This window comes from Scyliorhinus canicula, chromosome 16, assembly GCF_902713615.1.
Source record: "Scyliorhinus canicula chromosome 16, sScyCan1.1, whole genome shotgun sequence".
In the NCBI taxonomy this organism is placed as follows: Eukaryota; Metazoa; Chordata; class Chondrichthyes; order Carcharhiniformes; family Scyliorhinidae; genus Scyliorhinus; species Scyliorhinus canicula.
In genome coordinates, this window is record NC_052161.1 from 5,933,270 (window position 1) to 5,955,571 (window position 22,302).

At 53.0% G+C, this 22,302-nt stretch overlaps 1 protein-coding gene across 1 annotated transcript in view; it reads right to left on the minus strand.

Annotated features, from left to right (window-relative positions):
- Positions 1 to 8,058: 8,058 nt before the first annotated feature.
- cdc25d (cell division cycle 25 homolog d) overlaps positions 8,059 to 22,302 on the minus strand; it is a 23,027-nt gene continuing 8,783 nt past the window's right edge. Inside the window, exons 4-8 of the mRNA XM_038822218.1 lie at positions 19,662 to 19,729; positions 15,010 to 15,191; positions 11,288 to 11,421; positions 9,633 to 9,744; positions 8,059 to 8,534 (exon numbers count right to left, since the gene is read on the minus strand). Coding sequence (XP_038678146.1) covers positions 8,394 to 8,534; positions 9,633 to 9,744; positions 11,288 to 11,421; positions 15,010 to 15,191; positions 19,662 to 19,729 — 637 coding nt within the window. The 3' untranslated portion in view covers positions 8,059 to 8,393. The remainder of the gene's footprint in view (positions 8,535 to 9,632; positions 9,745 to 11,287; positions 11,422 to 15,009; positions 15,192 to 19,661; positions 19,730 to 22,302) is intronic.

Below are 22,302 nucleotides of genomic sequence, written 5' to 3' on the forward strand. Positions count from 1 at the left end.
TGACGGCGTTCAAAAGGCATCTTGACAAACACATGGATAGGATGGGTATAGAGGGATACGGCACAAGGAAGTGCTCAGGGTTTTGGCAAAGGTTGGTATCACGACCGGTACAGGCTTGGAGGGCCGAAGGGCCTGTTCCTGTGCTATATTATTCTTTGTTCTTTGTTCTTTAACCTGTTTGGACACTAATGGCAATTTATCATGGTCAATCCACCTAACCTGCACATCTTTGGACTGTGGGACGAAACCGGAGCACCCAGAGGAAACCCACGCAGACACGGGGAGAACGTGCAGACTCCGCACATACAGTGCCCCAAGCCGGGAATTGAACCTGGGACACTGGAGCTGTGAAGCAACTGTGCTAACCACTGTGCTACCGTGCCCCCCTTTCGGATACACAGAGGGAGTATTCAGAATGTCCAATTCACCTATCAAGCACACCTTGCGGGACTGCAGGAGGAAACCGGAGCTCCCGGAGGAAACCCATGTAGTCAGTGACCCAAGCCGGGAATAAAACCTGGGACCCTGGTGCTGTGAAGCAACAATGCTAACCAGTATACAACATATAAACTCAATAAACCTTCAGAGAATTATATTAATATTTGTTATCAAGTTCCTGTTTTGTTTCTGAGGTGCAAAATGAGTTTAATTAATTGTTAATTAAATATATCATCCAGATATTGTTATTAATGTAAAACTTTCATATTTGATTGATTTTACACACTTTTCAATCTAAAACAGGGATATCATTTAATATGCCACATATGTATATTCATTCAAATATGAATGGATGTGTATAAATCCACAATTATTTCATTTCTATACATTAAGGTATAAAGTATATTATGGGTGCGTCATTAGTACAGATGTTTTTTTTATGTATAGAGGGGTTGCCTGCACTTTCTGAATCAAATAAGGATGAGGTCATTGCAATATTTCACGTATGAATTTAATGCTTTGCGTAAATAAATAAACGGCACCTTTTTGAGAGTTAAATCCCAGGCGCTTTTTCTGCATTGCAGACAGAGCCCCGGGTTAGACACGCCTTTGGGATTTGCTGAGTATCTCAGAGCTAGCGGCTGACTGTGCTGGCCGAGTTCTCAATCAGCAAATTGTCTCTGCCGACCTTGGCCAAACAAACCATTCTGATTCCAATGTCTTTTAACAAAACAAATTTGCAAAATACAAATATTGCATCGCCTGGGGATAATCGCCCCCCCGATAAAATGTGACGATTTCAACGCGTTTGCAACATTATTAATGTATAATTTCCACTCGGCCCGGGTCTGAATGATCTCAATCTGACACTGAGACTAATGGTGCCTGAAGCAACTCTGCCACCGTAATTACACATATACAATACGCGGGCGATACTCGACATCAGCACCAGTTTGCTCCATTCATTACCCTGCAGTGTTTCCAGATGTATCTCTTACATAGAAATTGATCCAGTTTAGTTTTCGGAAGCTACAACCATAAAACTGTTCTGGTGCAGAAAGCGGCCATTTGGCCCATCGGGCAAAAATATGGAGAAAATAGCCAGCCGCTCATTTTAATCCCATTTTCCTGTCCAGTCGCCTTGCTGATGCAGATCGAGGCACCTTTTAAATGGGTTTAGTGTTTCAACCTCAACCACCAACTGAGGCAGTGAATTCACCCTCCGGGTGAAAATACTTTCCCTCATGTCCCCTTGAGTCTTGCTGCCTTGGTGTCAAGGGGCAGTCACTCTCACCTCTCCTCTGGCATTCAGCTCTTTCACCCATGCTTGAACCAAGGCTGTAATGAGGTCAGGAGCTGAGTGACCCTGGCGGAACCCAAACTCAGTGTCATAGAATCATAGAATTTACAGTGCAGAAGGAGGCCATTTGGCCCATCGAGTCTGCACCGGCCCTTGGGAAGAGCATCCTACTTAAGCCCACTCCACCCTATCCCCGTAACTCACTCAGTGAGCAGGTTATTGAGAAGTAAGTGCCACTTCATAGCACTGGTGATGACCCCTTCTATCACTTTACTGATGATGGAGTGTAGACTGATAAGAGTGGTAATAGACTGGGTTGGATTTGTCCTGCTTTTGGTGTACAGGACACACCTGGGCAACTTTCCACATTGCCGGGTAGGTGCAATGTTGTAACTGCACTGGAACAGCTTGGCTAGAGGTGCGGCAAGTTCTGGAGCGCACGTCTTCAGGACTATTGCTGGAATATTGTCAGGGTCAGTAGCCTTTGCAGTATCCAGTGCCTTCAGCCAATTCTTGATATCACGTGGAATGAATTGAATTGACTGAAGACTGACAACTGTGATGCTGGAACCTCAGGAGGAGGCCGAGAAGGATCATCCATTGTTGTTTGTGGGAGCTTGCTGTGCACAAATTGGTATCCATGTTTCCGGCAACACTTCAAATGGTATTTCATTGGCTCATCATCATTGGGATGAGAAGAAAAAAATATCCATCAGTCTGACTACTTCATTAAATTATTTATTCTCTGTTTTTCAAAATGGACAATTGCCGAGGTGTAAAATGGCTCCAGCGGATCACATGCTCGCTTCTGGAAGTTTCAGGGGCTGGTTTAGCACACTGGGCTAAATTGCTGCCTTTTAAAGCAGACCAAGGCAGGCCAGCAGCACGGTTCAATTCCCGTACCAGCCTCCCCGAACAGGCGCTGGAATGTGGTGACTAGGGGCTTTTCACAGTAACTTCATTTGAAGCCTCCTCGTAAGTGATTTTCATTTTTCATTTTCATTTCAGAGAAATTTGAAAGTGAACAAAAGTTAACACCTCACACCCACTGGAATGTAACACTCCTTGCATTGTATAAACATTCCTGCTAAGTCAATAGAATGGTTTAGCAGACAAGATAGGACAGCACGGTAGCTCAAGTGGATAGCACTGTGGCTTCACAGCGCCAGGGTCCCAGGTTTGATTCCCCGCTGGGTCACTGTCGGTGCGGAGTCTGCATATTTCCCCCGTGTCTGCGTGGGTTTCCTCCGGGTGCTCCGGTTTCCTCCCACAGTCCAAAGACGTGCAGGTTAGGTGGATTGGCCATGATAAATTGCCCTTAGCGACCAAAAAAGGTTAGGAGGGGTTATTGGGTTATGGGGATAGGGTGGAAGTGGGGCTTAAGTGGGTTGGTGCAGACTCGATGGGCCGAATGGCCTCCTTCTGCACTGTATGTTCTATGTTCTAAGACAGGGGTGGGCAAACTTTTCCGTGCAAGGGCCACATTCAGAAATTCACAATTCACAAAAGGGCCGCATAGTATATTAAGTAAAATAATTACTTCACCCGGTTATGATTCTGGGCGCCTCATATAGAACATAGAACAGAACAGGCCCTTCGGCCCTCGACGTTGTGCCGAGCAATGATCATCCTACTCAAGTCAACGTATCCACCCTATACCAGTAAGTAACCCAACAATTGGCACCCAATTAACCTTAAAAAAAAAAAATTTTTTTTTAATTTTTTTAAAATTAAAAAGAAATTTTTTTTTTTTTTTTTAATGACTTGGAGGGCCGCAGAAATACCTTTGGCGGGCCGCATGCGGCCCGCGGGCCGTAGTTTGCCCACCCCTGTTCTAAGATGTCCACAGCAGGCAGCTATGGTCAAAGGCAGCTGTTTGTGACTCCTAGTATCAATATGGTGTTAATAGCCTGGCCGTTACCTGCTCCAAAATACAATGAGTTTCAACCAAGCGCCTCATTAGCCAACCAGAATATTGCATATTGAAGACAGGAGCTGTCTGAATTCCTTTGATTTAATCAGCCGTGGATCTATAGTCAGTTTTCTATTTGACCTGAAGAGAACACGAACTCCAGGCAAACCGCCTGTCACTGTACAATCGCCTGGCCCTCATCTACACTGTGAACCACTGAAACATTTAAACCTCTGTATTCAAGATTAATTCAACTCCACGCTCCCCTCGTGGAAGTCTCACTTCTGAAAAGATGGGTAACCCGGAGACAGTCAACCAACGAACCCTCTGAAGAAACGCTCCTTTAGACATTTAAGTCTGGACTCGAGTAAAACCATTACTTGTATTGTTATCGTGGCCTGGCCCATACTATTTATGTTTTCTCTTCTCCCGCTTTTCTTGTGAGTGTAAAAGGGGCAAACATTGCAAAACCCCTTTCCTGCATTGTGAATGTGTTGTTACGACCCCCTGGGCTAGTATGCCCTGACCCAGAATCACAACACAATTGAAATTAATAAATATTTCTCAGACAAACACCCCTAGTCTTTGGCCCTTGGCTGTCCAATAATTACAATCACCGGGTTTGTAAATGTAAACACAATTAAGTTTATTAATAACAAAATCTATAATTAAAAATGCAGCAAATACACCAGGTTGACTATTATCCAATTCCTAACCCCCCCTCCCCCAGCCACCTCATTTAAACTCGTCCCCACACACAGATACAAGACACACAGACAAACACAGAGGGGAAAAGAAGGGCGTGAAATTAATAAGTAAAAGAATAAGAGTTGTTGTTTCAGATGGTTATTTCTAGCACAGCTTTCTTCAAACCAGGTGCTCAGACGGAGGTTTTCTGTTTCCAGTCTGCAATGGTTTTCACTGTGGATTCAGTCAAGTCTCTGCAGTTTCAGAAATACAGCAGCTCAACAGCTTTTCTGGAGGAAAACGAGGGAGAAAGAGAGAGCAGATCCCTTCCTCTGAGTGTCCAGGGCTCCTACTCCCTCCCCTGGCTCTCTGAAAATTATCCCACTCAGGTAGGACCCAATCACTACCTGTTACTGGGCAGAATAAGGTCTTTTGGCCAAATCATTAGTCACCAGCCAACCAATCGAACCAAGCCCCACCCATCCCTTGGGTGCCAGAAAGTCTGAGTTCTGCTGTCTGAAGGCTAATACAGTGTCTGTTTTGTAACGTTTGAGTTCCTCATTTGCCCTGTTTGAGTTACGGATACAAGCCCATTAAACACCCATGGATCAAAATAGCAAAAATAAAGAAAGGGCATCAACAGGAAGGGTCCACGCAGTGTGAAATAAACCAGCCCTTTTATTCCCTCTGATCTCCAGTTTGCTGTGTGAGTTATTCATAGAGAATTGAAACACTCCAAAGTTAAGGGCTGGGAAAAATACTTACAAAAGGGAGAGAAATCAAAAGTCAAAAACACCTTTGCGTTTGGAGATGGGTAGTGAGAGGAGAAATCAGGGCTGTTGCAATTAATTCCCCTCCTATCTGTAAGAGGCTCTAAAGCACTTTGGGCCATTCTGATATCAGGGAAGGTGCTATATGAATGCAACCCTTTTCAGAAATGGGGGTACTGTGTAACTGCTGCAGTCATGTTTTAGTAATTCTGGTTTGAAAGGCAGCCAGAACATTTGGTGACAGATGAAATTGAAGCATGGTAAAAGTTTGGCGAATGGCCTTTTGTTTATATAAAGATGGTTCCCTGGGGAGTAAATAATTAGAGACATTGGGCGGGATTCTGTAACAATGTCCCCACGCCAACATGAAAACCAACGCCAACGACTCCGGCGTCAACAGCCCCCGAAAGTGAGGAACTCTCACCGTTCTAGGGGGCTAGGTTGCCGCCGGAGTGGTCGCCGCAGCTCCAGCCGGCGCAGAATGGCCCGCGCGATTCTGCGCATGCGCGGAACGGTCAGCATATTTCTGCGCATGCGCGGGGTTCCCTTCCCGGGCAATATGGCGGAGCCCGACAGGGGCCCGGCGCAGAGTAATGTAAGCCCCTACGGAATCAGCCTGCCTGCCAATCGGTAGGCCCCGATCGCGGGCCAGACCACCGTGGGGGTCCCTCCTGGGGTCGGATCACCCCCCCCCCCCCCCCCCCCCCCCCGCCAGGACGGCCCCCGCACACTTACCTTCCAGGTCCCTCCGTGTGGGAGGGGAGTAATCCACGCTGGCGGGACTCGCCCAACTCGCCGGCCACTCGGCCCATCAGGGCCCAGAGAATCGGCGGGGGGGGGGGGGGGGGGGGGGGGGCACTGTCAACGGCCCCCGACTGGCATGGCGGCGATCCCGCCAGCGCCTGAAAAACAGCGCCGGAGAATGGTGAAGCCAGTGTCGGGTCGGAGAATATCGGCCATTGTGTTTAGTATTAGCAAGATAATAGGTAATGGGACAAGCCAGGCGCTGAAGGAGTTTCTGGAGCCTCACGGTAGCATGGTGGTTAGCATCAATGATTCACAGTCCAGGGTCCAGGTTCGATTATCGGCTGGGTCACTGTCTGTGTGGAGTCTGCACGTCCTCCCTGTGTGTGCGTGGGTTTCCTCCGGGTGCTCCGGTTTCCTCCCACAGTCCAAAGATGTGCGGGTTAGGTGGATTGGCCATGCTAAATTGCCCGTAGTGTAAGGTTAATGGGGGGATTGTTGGTTACGGGTTACGTGGGTTTAAGTTAGGGTGATCATTGTTCGGCACAACATCGAGGGCCGAAGGGCCTGTTCTGTGCTGTACTGTTCTATGTTCTATGGAGTTTGAGTTTCGTTTTAGATTGAGATGTGAGCAGACAAGAAGCTGCGCTCAGTGCAGTGAGGTTAGATGCGTCTGGGAACAGACCAGCAGTTTCTGGAGAAACAGTTCAGGAAAGGAGTTGGCTGTGGACAGTTGAGCAGCTGATCTCAGGACAGTGAATTACAGATTTGCCTGTGAACAGAACAGGAGCAATTTCAAAGGCTGGTACTTGGCAAGAACCTGCAAGCTGAGTCCTGAAGAATATCGCTTACTCAAAGTAGTTTATCTCAATTGGGCAAGTGTTCCTGAGTCTGCTCACTGTATTTAAAAGTGGATTGTGACCTGAGATGGGTTTTTGTTTGAGTGGAGATAAAGATAGCAGTTAGGATTGTTTAATTGTATTGTTAAGCATTGTTTAACTGGTAATTGAAAGTTATTGTCTCTTCCATTGGGATTACCATTGATGATTCTCCACTATTAACATCCTGGGGGTTACCATTGACCAGCATCTGAATGGACTAGCCATATTAATACTGTGGCTACAAGCGCAGGCCAGAGGCTGGGAATTTTGCGATAAGTAACTCACCTCCTGACTCTCCTCCACCATCTACAAGGCACAAGTCAGGAGTGTGATGGAATACTCTCCACTTGCCTGGATGAGTACAGCTCCAACAACACTCAAGAAACTCAACACCATCGAGGTCAAAGCAGCCCACTTGACTGGCACCAGATCCACAAACATTCACCCCCTCCACTGCTGTCGCACAGTAGCAGTCGTGTGTACCATCTACAAGATGCACTGCAGCAACTCACCAAGACTCCTTCAGCAGCACCTTCCAAACCCACGACCACTACCACCTAGAAGAGCAAGGGTCGCAGATACCTGGAAACCCCACCACCTGGAGGTTCCCCTCCAAGTCACTCACCATCCTGACAAGGAAATATATCGCCGTTCCTTCACCGTCGCACGGTCAATATCTAGGAGCTCACTCCCCAGTGAAACGGTATTACTGCAGGACATTGCTGCTTGGGTTTGAAGGTTTCAAATAGACAGTGGGTGACAGATCGGCTCATTTAGTTTTAATATGGATGTTACATTAAAGTAATATGACATTTTCCGAAAACGTTTCACAAACAGAACCCTACAACATCATTCACGTGACTTTTTTTCTAAAAATTCACAGAATATGATCAAAAATTAGATTATGACTTGATATTTTCATTTTAACTTGTTTGTTAGAAAAATAGTGAAAAGCCTTTACTCTGCATCTAACCCCGTGCTGTACCTGTCCTGGGAGTGTTTGATGGGGACAGTGTAGAGGGAGCTTTACTCTGTATCTAACCCCGTGCTGTACCTGTCCTGGGAGTGTTTGATGGGGTCAGTGTAGAGGGAGCTTTACTCTGTATCTAACCCCGTGCTGTACCTGTCCTGGGAGTGTTTGATGGGGACAGTGTAGAGGGAGCTTTACTCTGTATCTAACCCCATGCTGTACCTGTCCTGGGAGTGTTTGATGGGGTCAGTGTAGAGGGAGCTTTACTCTGTATCTAACCCCGTGCTGTACCTGTCCTGGGAGTGTTTGATGGGACAGTGTAGAGGAAGCTTTACTCTGTATCTAACCCTGTGCTGTACCTGTCCTGGGAGTGTTTGATGGGGACAATGTAGAGGGAGCTTTACTCTGTATCTAACCCCATGCTGTACCTGTCCTGGGAGTGTTTGATGTGACATTGGGCACAGTGGTAAGATTCCCCCGGCTCACCTGGTGTACAAACATGACCTAAGCATTTTATTCTTGATTATGAATTTGCTTGGCCTCCAAGCAAAGAGTCAGTAATTCTGTGAGGGGCTGTCATCAAGGAAGGCTGCTGTTGATTTGACCAGTAAAGTGTATGGTGAACGAGCAGGTCTTTAACACAGTAAAGTTATTAAATGGTTGTTCAAAAGTCGAGGTCTTGACCATCCTTTCAATGTCCACTTGCTGTTTGGAATAGTTCCTTCCGCCTGCGATATCTCGCCACCGACCGCCCTTTCCTGTGCATTGAGCGAAGTTCCTCCCTATAATCCTTGTGGTGCATCTGGATGTACCCCCGAGGTTCACAGAATGTCTACACGGCAAAGAAATGGGTTAAAGGACGACCGAATTAAAGGAAAACACACATTATTGCTCCAGAGCTCATCCCTTCTCTTGGTGCATATCTTTCTTTCTCTGCATCACGTCAGTCTGTCTATTTATCTCAATAGTTCCTTCCTTTCAATGATAATCTCCTTTATCTGCCTTTCTCTTCCTCTCTTTCGATCTCTCTGTGCTGATGCCTCTGCCAAGGTCCTTTGTGTCTCTTTTCTATCTCCCACTCACATTCCATGTATCAGTCTATCGCTCTATCTCTTTCGCTGTCTCTCTATCTTGGTGCCTCCCTCTCTGCTCCTTCACTCTCTATCTCTCTCACACTCTCCTGATCTCTTTCAACAGCAGATTTACTCTATGCAACCTTGGCGGAGGTTTGGTGTCAGCTCCAGATAAACTGGGTAATTATGGTTACTGTTCGTCTTCCGATATTACCACAGACCATCAGGAATAACTCCAAGGAAATTCTCTGTATCTCTCTTTCTTATTATCTGTCTCACTCTCTCTCTCTGTCTCCCTCTGTTCTTTGCTTCTCCTCTTCATTTATCTCATTGTCTCTTCCTCTGTCTCTCTGTTTTACCCTTTGTATCTCTTTTTCCATCTCCATCTCTCTCTTTCCCTTTCTGTCTCTCTCATACACACACTGGACATGATTTTAACTCACACAGCACCATTCACAGTGCGTTGGACAGGCGACACAGTGGTTAGCACTGCTGCCTCACAGCACCAGGGAACCGGGCTCGATTCTGGTCTTGGGTGACCGCACGTTCTCCCCGTGTGTGCATGGGTTTCCTCCGGGTGCTCCAGTTTCCTCCCACAGTCCAAAGATGTGCAGGTTACGTGGGGTTACAGGGATTGGGCAGGGTAGTGGGCCTAGATAGAATGCTCTTTGGAGGGTCAGTGCAGACTCAATGGGCCGAATGGCCTAATTCTGCACTGTGGGGATTCTATGATTTGGTCCTCTATTTCAGTCATTCTTTCTATCTCTCTTGCACACTCTCTATCTGTTGAAACTGACCATCATCCTGAATTTGCCCCATTGACCCCTGTTCACTGTTAGCTATCCTAGCTGTGTTACCTCAAACTCCTGGAAGAATTCCTTGTATCCATCTTTCAGTATGTAAAGTTCTGGAAAACAGAGGCTGGGATACACATTTACATTCCGGTCCATTCTCCTGAGATTCCGACAACTGGAGGGGGAAAGAGAATAATATTTTGTGTGGGGAATCAGGTCAGCTGATTGCATCAGGACCCCGGGTTCAAACCTGGTGTGAGTCTACTGACATTCAGCGGGATTCTCCAACCCCCCCCCCCCCAACCGGGTCGGAGAATCCCCGGGAATCCCGCTCCGCCTCCCCGACGCCGGCTGCCGTATTCTCCGGCGCTGTTTTTCGGGCGGGGTTCATGCCACGCCGGTCGGGTGCCGTTGGCAGCGCCCCCCCCCCCCCCACCACCCGGCAATTCCCCAGGGCCCGATGGGCCGAGAGGCCGTCTGTTTCTGGCCAGTCCCACCGGCGTGGATTAGATATAGTCCCACACGGCGGGACCTGGGGGGTCGGTCGGCAGGGGCGGTCCCCGGAGCGGGGAGGGGGAATCTGACCCCCGGGGGGCCCCCATGGTGGCCTGGCCCACGATCGGGGCCCACCGATCTGCGGGCGGGCCTGTGCCATGAGGGCACTCCTTCCTTCCGCGCCGGCCCCTTTAGGGCTCCACCATGGCCGGCGCGGAGAGGAGAACCCCATCGCGCATGCACTTTCGGGGGCTGTTTACGCCGGAGTCGTTCACACCGGTTTTCCCGCCGGCGTGGGGAATTAGGCCCCAGAAAGGAGAATCCCGCCCATTAACTTTATTATTTTTCAGTCATTTATGATTTTTAAAATCCAATCATACAACAATGTGCCGTGTGTTTGAGCTGCTCACGTTAATGTCACATAATTAGCTGCTTTCGAGTGGGATATGGGTGCAAGGTGACCAACTCTCGGGGAAAAAGGTTTGGGATATTTCAGGGTGGGGAATGGGATAGTTGGTCACACTGATCGCCTGCGATTTCCCGCTGGAATCGATTTGATCTCGGGCGTAAAGCAGAGAAAACATGCAGGGCACATAGAAATCAAGGCCTTCTCATGTGCTTGCCTCAGGAATATCACTGGCAGAGACACCGGGGATGGGCGATCTCTTGACACCTCCATAATGTGTGTCGCTACAGAGGAGCCAGAAGCAGCGAGGCAACAGAATAAGAAAGAAAAGAGATTGCATTTATGTAGCACCTTTCACAACCCTCTGGATGTTCCAAAGAGCCTCCCAGGCAATGAAGTACTTGGGAAGTGCAGAGAGCGGCACGGTAGCACAATGGTTCGCACTGTTGCTTCACAGCGCCAGGATCCCGGGTTCGATTCCCGGCTTGGGTCACTGTCTGTGTGGAGTCTGCACGTTCTCCCCCGTGTCTGCGTGGGTTTCCTCCGGGTGCTCCGGTTTCCTCCCACAGTCCAAAGGTGTGCAGGTTAGGTGAATTGGACATTCTGAATTCTCCCTCAGTGTACCCGAACAGGCGCCGGAATGTGGTGACTAGGGGCTTTTCACCGTAACTTCATTGCAGTGTTAATGGGACTACTTGTGACAATAAAGCTTATTATTATTATAAAGATTATTACATAAAGATTATAATAATCTTTATATAATTTGAAAGCCAATGAGGGCAGGCGAGGACGTAGAAGTAGCAGAATGACAACTTACAATTTGGGACCACGCTCCGAGGAGAACTCGCAGTGAAGGATGATGACCCGACAATGCATTCTGGGGCCTGACGCTGCCTGACGTGGAAAGAATGTGTCGATAAGCTGCTCCTCAGTGTACAGGTTCACAGCTCCCTGAAAAACACACACGGAAAAGTCTTCAGAAGGGACAGAGAGGAATATTTTACATTTCCCTCAGCGTGATGAAGAAATTAAAGAAAGATATTGCATTCCTGTAGCACCTTTCACCACTGCAGGATGTCCCAGTGGTACAGTTTTGAAATGTTACAGAAAATGTGACAGGCAATTTGTGCACAGCAAGCTCCCACAGACAGCAATGTGTAGCGTTGTGGCGTTGTCACTGGCCTAGTTACAATCCCCAGAGTAATGTTCTGGGGACCCTGGCGAAATTTGAATTACAAATCATGGAATTAAAAGTCCAATGATAATCATGAAACTATTGTCAATTGTGGAGTAAATAAAACCATCTGGTTCACTCATGTTCTTTAGGGAAGGAAATCTGCCGTCCTTACCCAGTCTGGGCTCCATGCCACCCCCCGAACCTTAGCCCTGTGATTGACCCTTAAATGCTTCTGTCAGCTCAGGGGCAATCAGGGATGGGCAATAAACGCTGGCCCAGCCATGTCCTGTGAATTAATTTTTTAAAATGTGATCGTGATCAGAAGATCTGTTTTAGCGATTTTTATTGCGGGATTAATATTTGCTAGGATTCCAGGGCGAACTGCCCCAATCGTTTTTGAAAAGGGCCTTTGGATCGTTTTGTAGCCAGCGACATGGGGAGAGAGAGCTTCAGTTTAATATTTCATCCAAGACACCGTACCTCTGACACTGCCGCATTCTCTCAGTACTCCTTGGCAGTGTCCATCTAGAGCAGGGGTGGGCAAACTTTTCCGTGCAAGGGCCACATTCAGAAATTCACAATTTTAAAGGGCCGCATAGTATATTAAGTAAAATAATTAATATTTAAAATAGCCAAAATAAAAGGTTTTTAAAGAAAAGAAAAGCAATTAATTTTTATTAATTAATATTTTAAAGTAGAAACTTCACATGAAACACATGTTGTGCCGAGCAATGATCACCCTACTCAAGTCAACGCATGTACCCTATACCAGTAACCCAACAGCACCGCCCCCCCCCCCCCCCCCCCCCCCCATTAACCTTAAAATTTAAAAAAAATTAATTTTTTTTTTAATGACTTGATCTTGGTGGGCCGCATAAAGACCTTTGGCAGGCCGCATGCGGCCCGCGGGCTGTAGTTTGCCCAGCCCTGATCTAGATTTTTATGCTCAGGTCCCTGAACTGGATTCGAACCCCAGTTTTCTGCCTCAGAAGCCACCATTCTGCCCACTGACCCGCACCTCAATCTCACCCAGGAAAATGAAACAATTCCATTGGGTGTGACCCACCTTTCAATCTAATTGACTAAATGACCGGCACTCAAGCGTGTGGCTGGACAGCGAGGAACTGGGAGGCTGTTCAACCAGGTTAGGCATCATGCAGAGAAAAACCCAATCCAGTCCTCTTGGCTATCTGGATCAGGAATGAGATCAGGAGTGGGAACAGGAATGGGACAGGAACCGGAATAGAAATTCACTCCCAAGGAGGAAGAAACATGCTAAAGGGAGGACAAGGCAACCATGGCTGACAAGGAAAATCAGGGACAACATGAAAGCAAAATAAAAAGCATACAAGGTTGCGAGGATTAGCGGGAAGCCAGAAGATTGGGAAGCCTGTAATGTGAGCAGAGGACAAATAAAAAAGCATTAAGGCAGAGAGAAGATGAAATATGAGTGTAAGCTAGCTAGTAATATAAGAGAAGATAGGAAAAATATTTTTTTTAAAAATAATAAATAAAAGAAGATAGGAAGAGTTTTTTTTCAATGAATAAAAGCTAAGAGAGAGACAAGAATAAACATTGGACCACTGGAAAATGAGACTGGGGAAGTAATAATAGGAAACAAATAAATGGCAAGGGAACTGAATAGTTACGTTGCATCAGTCTTCACGGTGGAAGACTCCAGTGGGATACCAGAACTTGAAGAGAGTCAGGGAGCAGAGGTGAGTTATCGTGGCCATCACCAAGGAGAAGGTGCTGAGGAAACTGAAAGATCTGAAGGTGGATAATTCACCCAGACCGGATGGACTACAGCCCAGGGTTCGGAAGGAGACAGCTGAGGAGATTGTGGAGACATTGGCAGTGATCTTTCAGAATCACTGGAGGCAGGGAGGGTCCCAGAGGACTGGAAAGCGGCTAATGTAACACCCCTGTTTAAGAAGGGAGAGAGAAGACGGGAAATTATAGGCCGGTTAGCTTGACTACAGTTGTTGCTAAGATTTTACAGTCCATTATTAAAGATGAGATCGCGGAGTACTTAGAAGTGCATGATATAATAGGACTGAGTCAGCACGGCTTCATCGAGGGGAGGTCACATCTGACAAATCTGTCAGAATTCTTTGAGAGGGAATGAGGAAATTAGACACGAGAGCCAGTGGACGTGATTAATTTGGATTTCCAGAAGGCCTTTGACAATATGTCGTACAGGAGGCTTCTAAATAAGGTAAGAGCCCATGGTGCTAAGGGCAAGGTACAGCCATGGATAGTAGTATTGAGGAAGCAGGGAGGTTGCAGAAGGACATAGTCAGGCTAGGAGAGTGGGCACAGAAGTGGCAGATGGAATACAATGTGGTAAAGTGTGAGGTTATGCACTTTGGTACGAAGTACAGAGGCATAGACTAGTTTCTAAATGGGGAAATAGCTTAGGAAATCAGAAGCACAAAGGGACTTGGGAGTCCTGGTTCAGAATTCTCATAAGGTTAATGTGCAGGTTCAGTCGGCAGTTCGGAAGGCAAATGCAATGTTAGCATTCTTATCAAGAGAGCTGGAATACAAGAGCAGGGATGTACCTCTGAGGCTGTATAAGGCTCTGGTCAGACCCATTTGGAGTATTGTAAGCAGTTTTGGGCCCCGTATCTAAGGAAGGGTGTTCTGGCCTTAGAAAGGGTCCAGAGGAGGTTCACAAGAATGATCCCTGGAATGAAGAGCTTGTCGTATGAAGAGCGGTTGAGGACTCTGAGTCTGTACTCATTGAAGTTTAGAAGGATGAGGGGGTATCTTATTGAAACTTACAGGACACTGCGAGGCCTGGATAGAGTGGACGTGGAGAGGATGTTTCCACTTGAAGGAAAATCTAAAAGCAGAGGACACAATCTCAGATTAAAGGGATGATCCTTTAAAACAGAGATGAGGAGGAATTTCTTCAGCCAGAGGGTGGTGAATCTGTGGAACTCTTTGCCGCAGAAGGCTGTGGAGGCCAAATCACTGAGTGTCTTTAAGACAGAGCTAGATAGGTACTTGATTAGTAAGGGGATCAGGGGTTATGGGGAGAAGGCAAGAGAATGGGGATGAGAAAAATATCAGCCATGATTGAATGGCGGAGCAGACTCAATGGGCCGAATGGCCTAATTCTGCTCCTGTGTCTTCTGATCCTACGGAACCCGAACACACAGCAGTGGACTGAGTTCCTCAAAAACACATTTCAGTCTAAGAGTGAGAAAGAATAACGTCTCTCCCTTGCCCCCTGCTATGGGGGGAGGGGGATAAGATGGAGGAAAAGGAACAACTATCTCGAACCTGAAATGGAGAGAAGAGGAAAATACACAGCCGCAAACTGCCAGACCATAAACAGCGAGTAAGGAACAAACCTTTATGTGCCCTCCATTGTATTCGTATGGGTAGCGGCAATCCACGATCACATACTCATCGATAAGGTCTTCAAACTGGCCGGCCAGCAGAGCTGCTGTCTGTAAAACATTCCAAAATCTCAGTGATGTCAATGCCTCATGATAGGGAGAGGAAAAGGAAAGGATTTGCATTTCTATCATGCCTTCCAAAAAAGAAAGAACACCATGGGAAATCCCAAAGTGCTTGACAGCCAATTATTTTGAAGTGTAGTCACCGCATTAATGTCAAAAAACACAGCAGCAAATTTGTGCACAGTAATCTCCCACAAACAGCAATGTGACGATGGCTAAATAATCTGGTTTTTTTATGATGTTGGTTTTAGTGGTCACAGAGAAGCCCGGTAAGAGAGTTCAACAAAAAGGTTAAAGTAAACTATGTGCAAACACAATTAGCGTCCCAGCCGGGACAGCACACAGCAGAACGGCCACCACCTTGGTCGGCCTTTATGTCCCAACTCTTTTTTTTAAAAAAAATTAGAGTACCCAATTCATTTTTTCCAATTAAGGGGCATTTTAGCGTGGCCAATCCACCTACCCTGCACATCTTTGGGTTATGGGGGCAAAACCCACGCAAACACGGGGAGAATGTGCAAACTCCACACGGACAGTGACCCAGAGCCGGGATCGAACCTGGGACCTCGGCGCCGTGAGGCAGCAGGGCTAACCCACTCTTATGTCCCAACTCTAATATCCCGCTGATGGGTCTCTGCTCTCAGCTCATACTCCACCAGGCTCACAGGAAGATTAATCGGTTCATCCCCATGGGTTTCGTGGGGGGGGGGGGGGGGGGGGGGGGGGGGGGGGGGGGGGGGGGGGGGGGTGACGGGGGGGGGGGGGGGGGTGGGGGGGATAACATTGGTTGAGGGTTAGATATTGTCCCTAGGACAGCGGGGAGAACATCCCCGCTCTTCTTGGAAACAGTGTCACGGGATCTGTTACATCCGCCTGAGAGAGCAGACAGGCTCATGAATGTTTCATCCGAAAGACAGCACCTCTGGCAGTTCAGCACTCCCTCAGTGTTACACTGGGAGTGTCAATCTGGATTCTATCAGGAACCCAAAGGCAAAGCAAGGTTGGAAAGAGAAGGAGGAGTAAATTGTTGTGGGAGGGGCCACGGTAGAAAGAGGCGGAGCTTGGTGCATCCCTAAAATCCAACGCCTAGTCAAGGAAGAGTCGGATTTTCACCACTCCTCCTCGGACTGAGATCTTGCCGGGGCACAGATTCCACTGAGCCTAGTTGCTCCTGTCCCAAATATCATTCGATTCTCCGCTGTCAGGATTCTCCATTGCGCCGGCAGCCCAGGGATTTCCCGACGGCGTGGTTTGCCCACAATGGGAATCCCCATTTGACGGCTGGCGAGACGGAGAATCCCGGGGCATGGGACGGAGAATCCCGGGGGCGCGAGACGGAGAATCCCGGGGCCGCGGGACGGAGAATCCCGGGGGCGCGGGACGGAGAATCCCGGGGGCGCGGGACGGAGAATCCCGGGGGCGCGGGATGGAGAATCCCGGGGGCGCGGGACGGAGAATCCCGGGGGCGCGGGACGGAGAATCCCGGGGGCGCGAGACGGAGAATCCCGGGGGCGCGGGACGGAGAATCCCGGGGGCGCGGGACGGAGAATCCCGGGGGCGCGAGACGGAGAATCCCGGGGGCGCGGGACGGAGAATCCCGGGGGCGCGGGACGGAGAATCCCGGGGCCGCGGGACGGAGAATCCCGGGGGCGCGAGACGGTGAATCCCGGGGGCGCGGGACGGAGAATCCCGGGGGCGCGGGACGGAGAATCCCGGGGGCGCGAGACGGAGAATCCCGGGGTCGCGGGACGGTGAATCCCGGGGGCGCGGGACGGAGAATCCCGGGGACGCGGGACGGAGAATCCCGGGGGCGCGAGACGGAGAATCCCGGGGTCGCGGGACGGTGAATCCCGGGGGCGCGGGACGGAGAATCCCGGGGGCGCGAGTCGGAGAATCCCGGGGGCGCGGGACGGAGAATCCCGGTGCGCAGAATCCCGGGGGCGCGAGACAGAGAATCTCGGGGGCGCGAGACGGTGAAACCCGGGGGCGCGGGACGGAGAATCCCGGGGGCGCGGGACAGAGAATCCCGGGGGCGCGGGACGGAGAATCCCGGGGCGCAGAATCCCGGGGGCGCGGGATGGAGAATCTCGGGGGCGCGAGACGGTGAAACCCGGGGGCGCGGGACGGAGAATCCCGGGGGCGCGGGACAGAGAATCCCGGGGGCGCGGGACAGAGAATCCCGGGGGCGCGAGACGGTGAATCCCGGGGGCGCGGGACGGAGAATCCCGGGGGCGCGAGACGGAGAATCCCGGGGTCGCGGGACGGTGAATCCCGGGGGCGCGGGACAGAGAATCCCGGGGGCGCGGGACAGAGAATCCCGGGGGCGCGGGACAGAGAATCCCGGGGGCGCGGGACAGAGAATCCCGGGGGCGCGAGACAGAGAATCCCGGGGGCGCGGGACAGTGAATCCCGGGGGCGCGAGACAGAGAATCCCGGGGGCGCGGGACAGTGAATCCCGGGGGCGCGGGACGGAGAATCCCGGGGTCGCGGGACGGTGAATCCCGGGGGCGCGGGACAGAGAATCCCGGGGGCGCGGGACAGAGAATCCCGGGGGCGCGGGACAGAGAATCCCGGGGGCGCGGGACAGAGAATCCCGGGGGCGCGAGACAGAAAATCCCGGGGGCGCGGGACAGTGAATCCCGGGGGCGCGGGACGGAGAATCCCGGGGGCGCGGGACGGAGAATCCCGGGGGCGCGGGACGGAGAATCCCGGGGGCGCGAGTCAGAGAATCCCGGGAGCGGGGGACGGAGAATCCCGGGGCGCAGAATCCCGGGGGCGCGAGACGGTGAATCCCGGGGGCGCGGGACGGAGAATCCCGGGGGCGCGAGACGGAGAATCCCGGGGTCGCGGGACGGTGAATCCCGGGGGCGCGGGACAGAGAATCCCGGGGGCGCGGGACAGAGAATCCCGGGGGCGCGGGACAGAGAATCCCGGGGGCGCGGGACAGAGAATCCCGGGGGCGCGAGACAGAGAATCCCGGGGGCGCGGGACAGTGAATCCCGGGGGCGCGAGACAGAGAATCCCGGGGGCGCGGGACAGTGAATCCCGGGGGCGCGGGACGGAGAATCCCGGGGTCGCGGGACGGTGAATCCCGGGGGCGCGGGACAGAGAATCCCGGGGGCGCGGGACAGAGAATCCCGGGGGCGCGGGACAGAGAATCCCGGGGGCGCGGGACAGAGAATCCCGGGGGCGCGAGACAGAAAATCCCGGGGGCGCGGGACAGTGAATCCCGGGGGCGCGGGACGGAGAATCCCGGGGGCGCGGGACGGAGAATCCCGGGGGCGCGGGACGGAGAATCCCGGGGGCGCGAGTCAGAGAATCCCGGGGGCGCGGGACGGAGAATCCCGGGGCGCAGAATCCCGGGGGCGCGAGACAGAGAATCCCGGGGGCGCGGGACGGAGAATCCCGGGGGCGCGGGACGGAGAATCCCGGGGGCGCGGGACGGAGAAACCCGGGGGCGAGGGACGGAGAATCCCGGGGGCGCGGGACGGAGAATCCCGGGGGAGCGGGACGGAGAATCCCGAGGGCGCGGGACGGAGAATCCCGGGGGCGCGGGACGGAGAATCCCGGGGGCGCGGGACAGAGAATCCCGGGGAGCGCGGGACGGAGAATCCCGGGGGCGCGGGCCGGAGAATCCCGGGGAGCGCGGGACGGAGAATCCCGGGTGCGGGGGCCGGAGAATCCCGGGGGCGCGGGACAGAGAATCCCGGGGGCGCAGAATCCCGGGGGCGCGGGATGGAGAATCCCGGGGGCGCAGAATCCCGGGGGGCGCGAGACGGAGAATCCCGGGGGCGCGGGACGGAGAATCCCGGGGGCGCGGGACGGAGAATCCCGGGGGCGCGGGACGGGGAATCCCGGGGCGCAGAATCCCGGGGGCGCGAGACGGAGAATCCCGGGGGCGCGGGACGGAGAATCCCGGGGGTGGGGGACGGAGAATCCTGGGGCGCAGAATCCCGGGGGCGCGAGACGGAGAATCCCGGGGGCGCGGGACGGAGAATCCCGGGGGCGCGGGACGGAGAATCCCGGGGGCGTGGGACGGAGAATCCCGGGGAGCGCGGGACGGAGAATCCCGGGGGCGCGGGACGGAGAATCCCGGGAGCGCGGGACGGTGAATCCCGGGGGCGCGGGACGGAGAATCCCGGGAGCGCGAGACGGTGAATCCCGGGGGCGCGAGACGGTGAATCCCGGGTGCGCGGGCGGTGAATCCCGGGGGTGCGGGACGGAAAATCCCGGGAGCGCAGACGGTGAATCCCGGGGGCGCGAGACGGTGAATCCCGGGGGCGCGAGACGGTGAATCCCGGGGCGCGAGACGGTGAATCCCGGGGGCGAGGGACGGTGAATCCCGGGGGGCGCGAGACGGAGAAACCCGGGGCGCGGGACAGGAGAATCCCGGGGGCGCGGGACAGAGAGCCCCACCCGATGACTTCGCAAAGGGCCCACACAGAGAATGCGTGCAGGCTATTTCACTGTAAGGGGCATCACAGCCAAACTGCAATCAGGGAGGATAGAAATGGCCTTGAGGGGGTGCAGCCACACTTCACCAGTGCGGCCATCACTGGGTCTAAGGAAGATAAATTGCAGCCATTTTCTAATGGTGAGCGGTGGGAAGCTGCGAAGGAACCATGAGATTTTGGTATCCATGTGCACACATTAATACAAAATTAACAGCACGGGTACAAAACGTAATCAAAAAGCCCAGTGGAATGTTAGTTCTAATCTCAAAGGACATGACATTATACTTCAGTTGTATAGAACTTTAATCTGACCCCATGTGGGGGGAACTGCGCACCTCAAGAAGGATAGACTGACCTTGGAGAAGGTGCAGCACAATAGCACAGTGGTTAGCACTGTTGCTTCACAGCTCCAGGGTCCCGGGTTCGATTCTCGGCTTGGATCACTGTCTGTGCGGAGTCTGCACGTTCTCCCCGTGTCTGTGTGGGTTTCCTCCGGGTGCTCCGGCTTCCTCCCACAAGTCCCGAAAGACGTGCTTGTTAGGTGAATTGGACATTCTGAATTCTCCCTCTGTGTACCCGAACAGGTGCCGGAATGTGGCGACTAGGGGCTTTTCACAGTAACTTTATTGCGGTGTTAATGTAAGCCTACTTGTGACAATAAAGATTATTGAGGGGCTGACAGAGTTAGAATGTGAGGAAGGTTTTGCACAGACTTATACAGAAGTACCATAATCATGCTGTTTAAGGTGATTAAAGGGTTTGATTAGGGGATCGTTTATGGCGACGGTCTGGAATAGAAGCCAGAAAATAAGGTTAAATGAGAGCCAGGCCACTCCGGGTGGTGTCAGGAAGGACGTCTTCACAAAAAGAGGAGCGGAAATGGGAAATTCTCTCTCCCTCAAAAAGCTGAGGAGAGTGGGAACCAATTTCAAAACTCACATTCCCGATGGGCAAAGGTTTGAATGGGTAACAGGCTATAGAGGGGCTGAATGGCCTCCTCCTGTTCCGATGGATCTTTCCATCGACCTCCTTCCACATCAACTCTGGTCCTGGATGAAGCTCCATCCAAAGGGCCACAAAACTAAGATGGAAGTAACCGACCCCACAGGCTTCCAAGGCCGACATTCAAAGCAGAGTGTTTTAGGGAGGAAGTGGCTCAATTCCACACACAGGGCGGGATTCTCCGACCCCACGCAGGGTCGGAGAATTGGCGGGAAGCGGCGTTATTTCCGCTCCCGCAGGTTTTCGAATTCTCCCGCCAGTAAAAAACCGGCGTTGTGCAAATCCCGCCGGCAGCCTGTGAAAACAGCTGGCGCCGGCGGGATTTCATTTTATTTGCACTGACCTTAAATCTCCGGCCCGGATGGGCCGAAGTCCCGCCGACGTGGCCACGGGTCACGTCGGCGAAAATCACAGTTGATTTAAAACGGCGTCAACCATTGATGATGGTTGACGCCGTTCAGTGTCGGGGGTGGGTTGCGGCATCGGGGGGGGGGTGGGTTGCGGCATGGGGGGGGGGGGGGGTTGCGGCATCGGGGGGGGTGGGTTGCGGCATCGGGGGGGGGGGGTGGGTTGCGGCATGGGGGGGGGGGTGCGTTGCGGCATCGGGGGGGGGGGTGGGTTGCGGCATCGGGGGGGGTGGGTTGCGGCCATCGGGGGGGGGTGGGTTGCGGCCATCGGGGGGGTGGGTTGCGGCCATCGGGTGGGTTGCGGCCATCGGGGGGGTTGCGGCCATCAGGGGGGTTGCGGCCATCGGGGGAGTGGGTTGCGGCATCGAGGGGGTGGGTTGCGGCATCGGGGGAGTGGGTTGCGGCATGGGGGGGGTTGCGGCCATCGGGGGGTTGCGGCATCGGGGGGTGGGTTGCGGCATCCGGGGGGTTTGGGGGCAGCGGCGGGCAGAGAGGGGGGGGCGACGGATGCCCGGGGCCAACGCACCGTCGCCCCCCCCCTCTGTACGCCGCTGCCCCCTACCCTAACCACCCCCCCTCACCACCCCTACCTCCCTCCAACGCCCCTACCCCCCTCCCCACCACCCCTACCCCCCTCCAACGCCGCCCCCCATCTCTCGCAACGCCGCAACCCCCCCCCCCCCTCAACGCCGGGTCCCCCCCCTCAACGCCGCAACCCACACCCCGTCCCCCTCCCTCTGAAGGCCGGTACCCACACCCCCCCCTCTCTCCTCCTCCCCCCCTTCCTTCCTCCTCCCCCCTCCTCCCCCCCTTCCTTCCTCCGTTAGTGGGGGGGGGGGTGCGGCGTTAGTGGGGGGTGGGTGCGGCGTTGGAGTGGTGTAGGGGTGGTGAAGGGGGTAGGGGTGGTGAGGGGAGGGAGTTGGGGTAGGGGCAGCGGCGTGCAGAGGAGGGGGGCGACGGATGCCCGGGGCCAACGCACCGTCGCCCCCCCTCTGCACGCAGCTGCCCCTACCCCAACCCCCTCCCTTCACCACCCCTACCCCGTTCACCACCCCTACCCCCCTCCAACGCCGCACCCCCACACCCCCACTAACGCCGCACCCCCCCCCCCCCCCACCACTAACAGAGGAAGGAAGGGGGGGAGGAGGAGAGAGGGAGGGGGGGGAGGAGGAGAGAGGGAGGGGGGGAGGAGGAGAGAGGGAGGGGGGAGGAGGAGAGAGGGAGGGGGGGAGGAGGAGAGAGGGAGGGGGGAGGAGGAGAGAGGGAGGGGGGGGAGGAGGAGAGAGGGAGGGGGGAGGAGGAGAGAGGGAGGGGGGAGG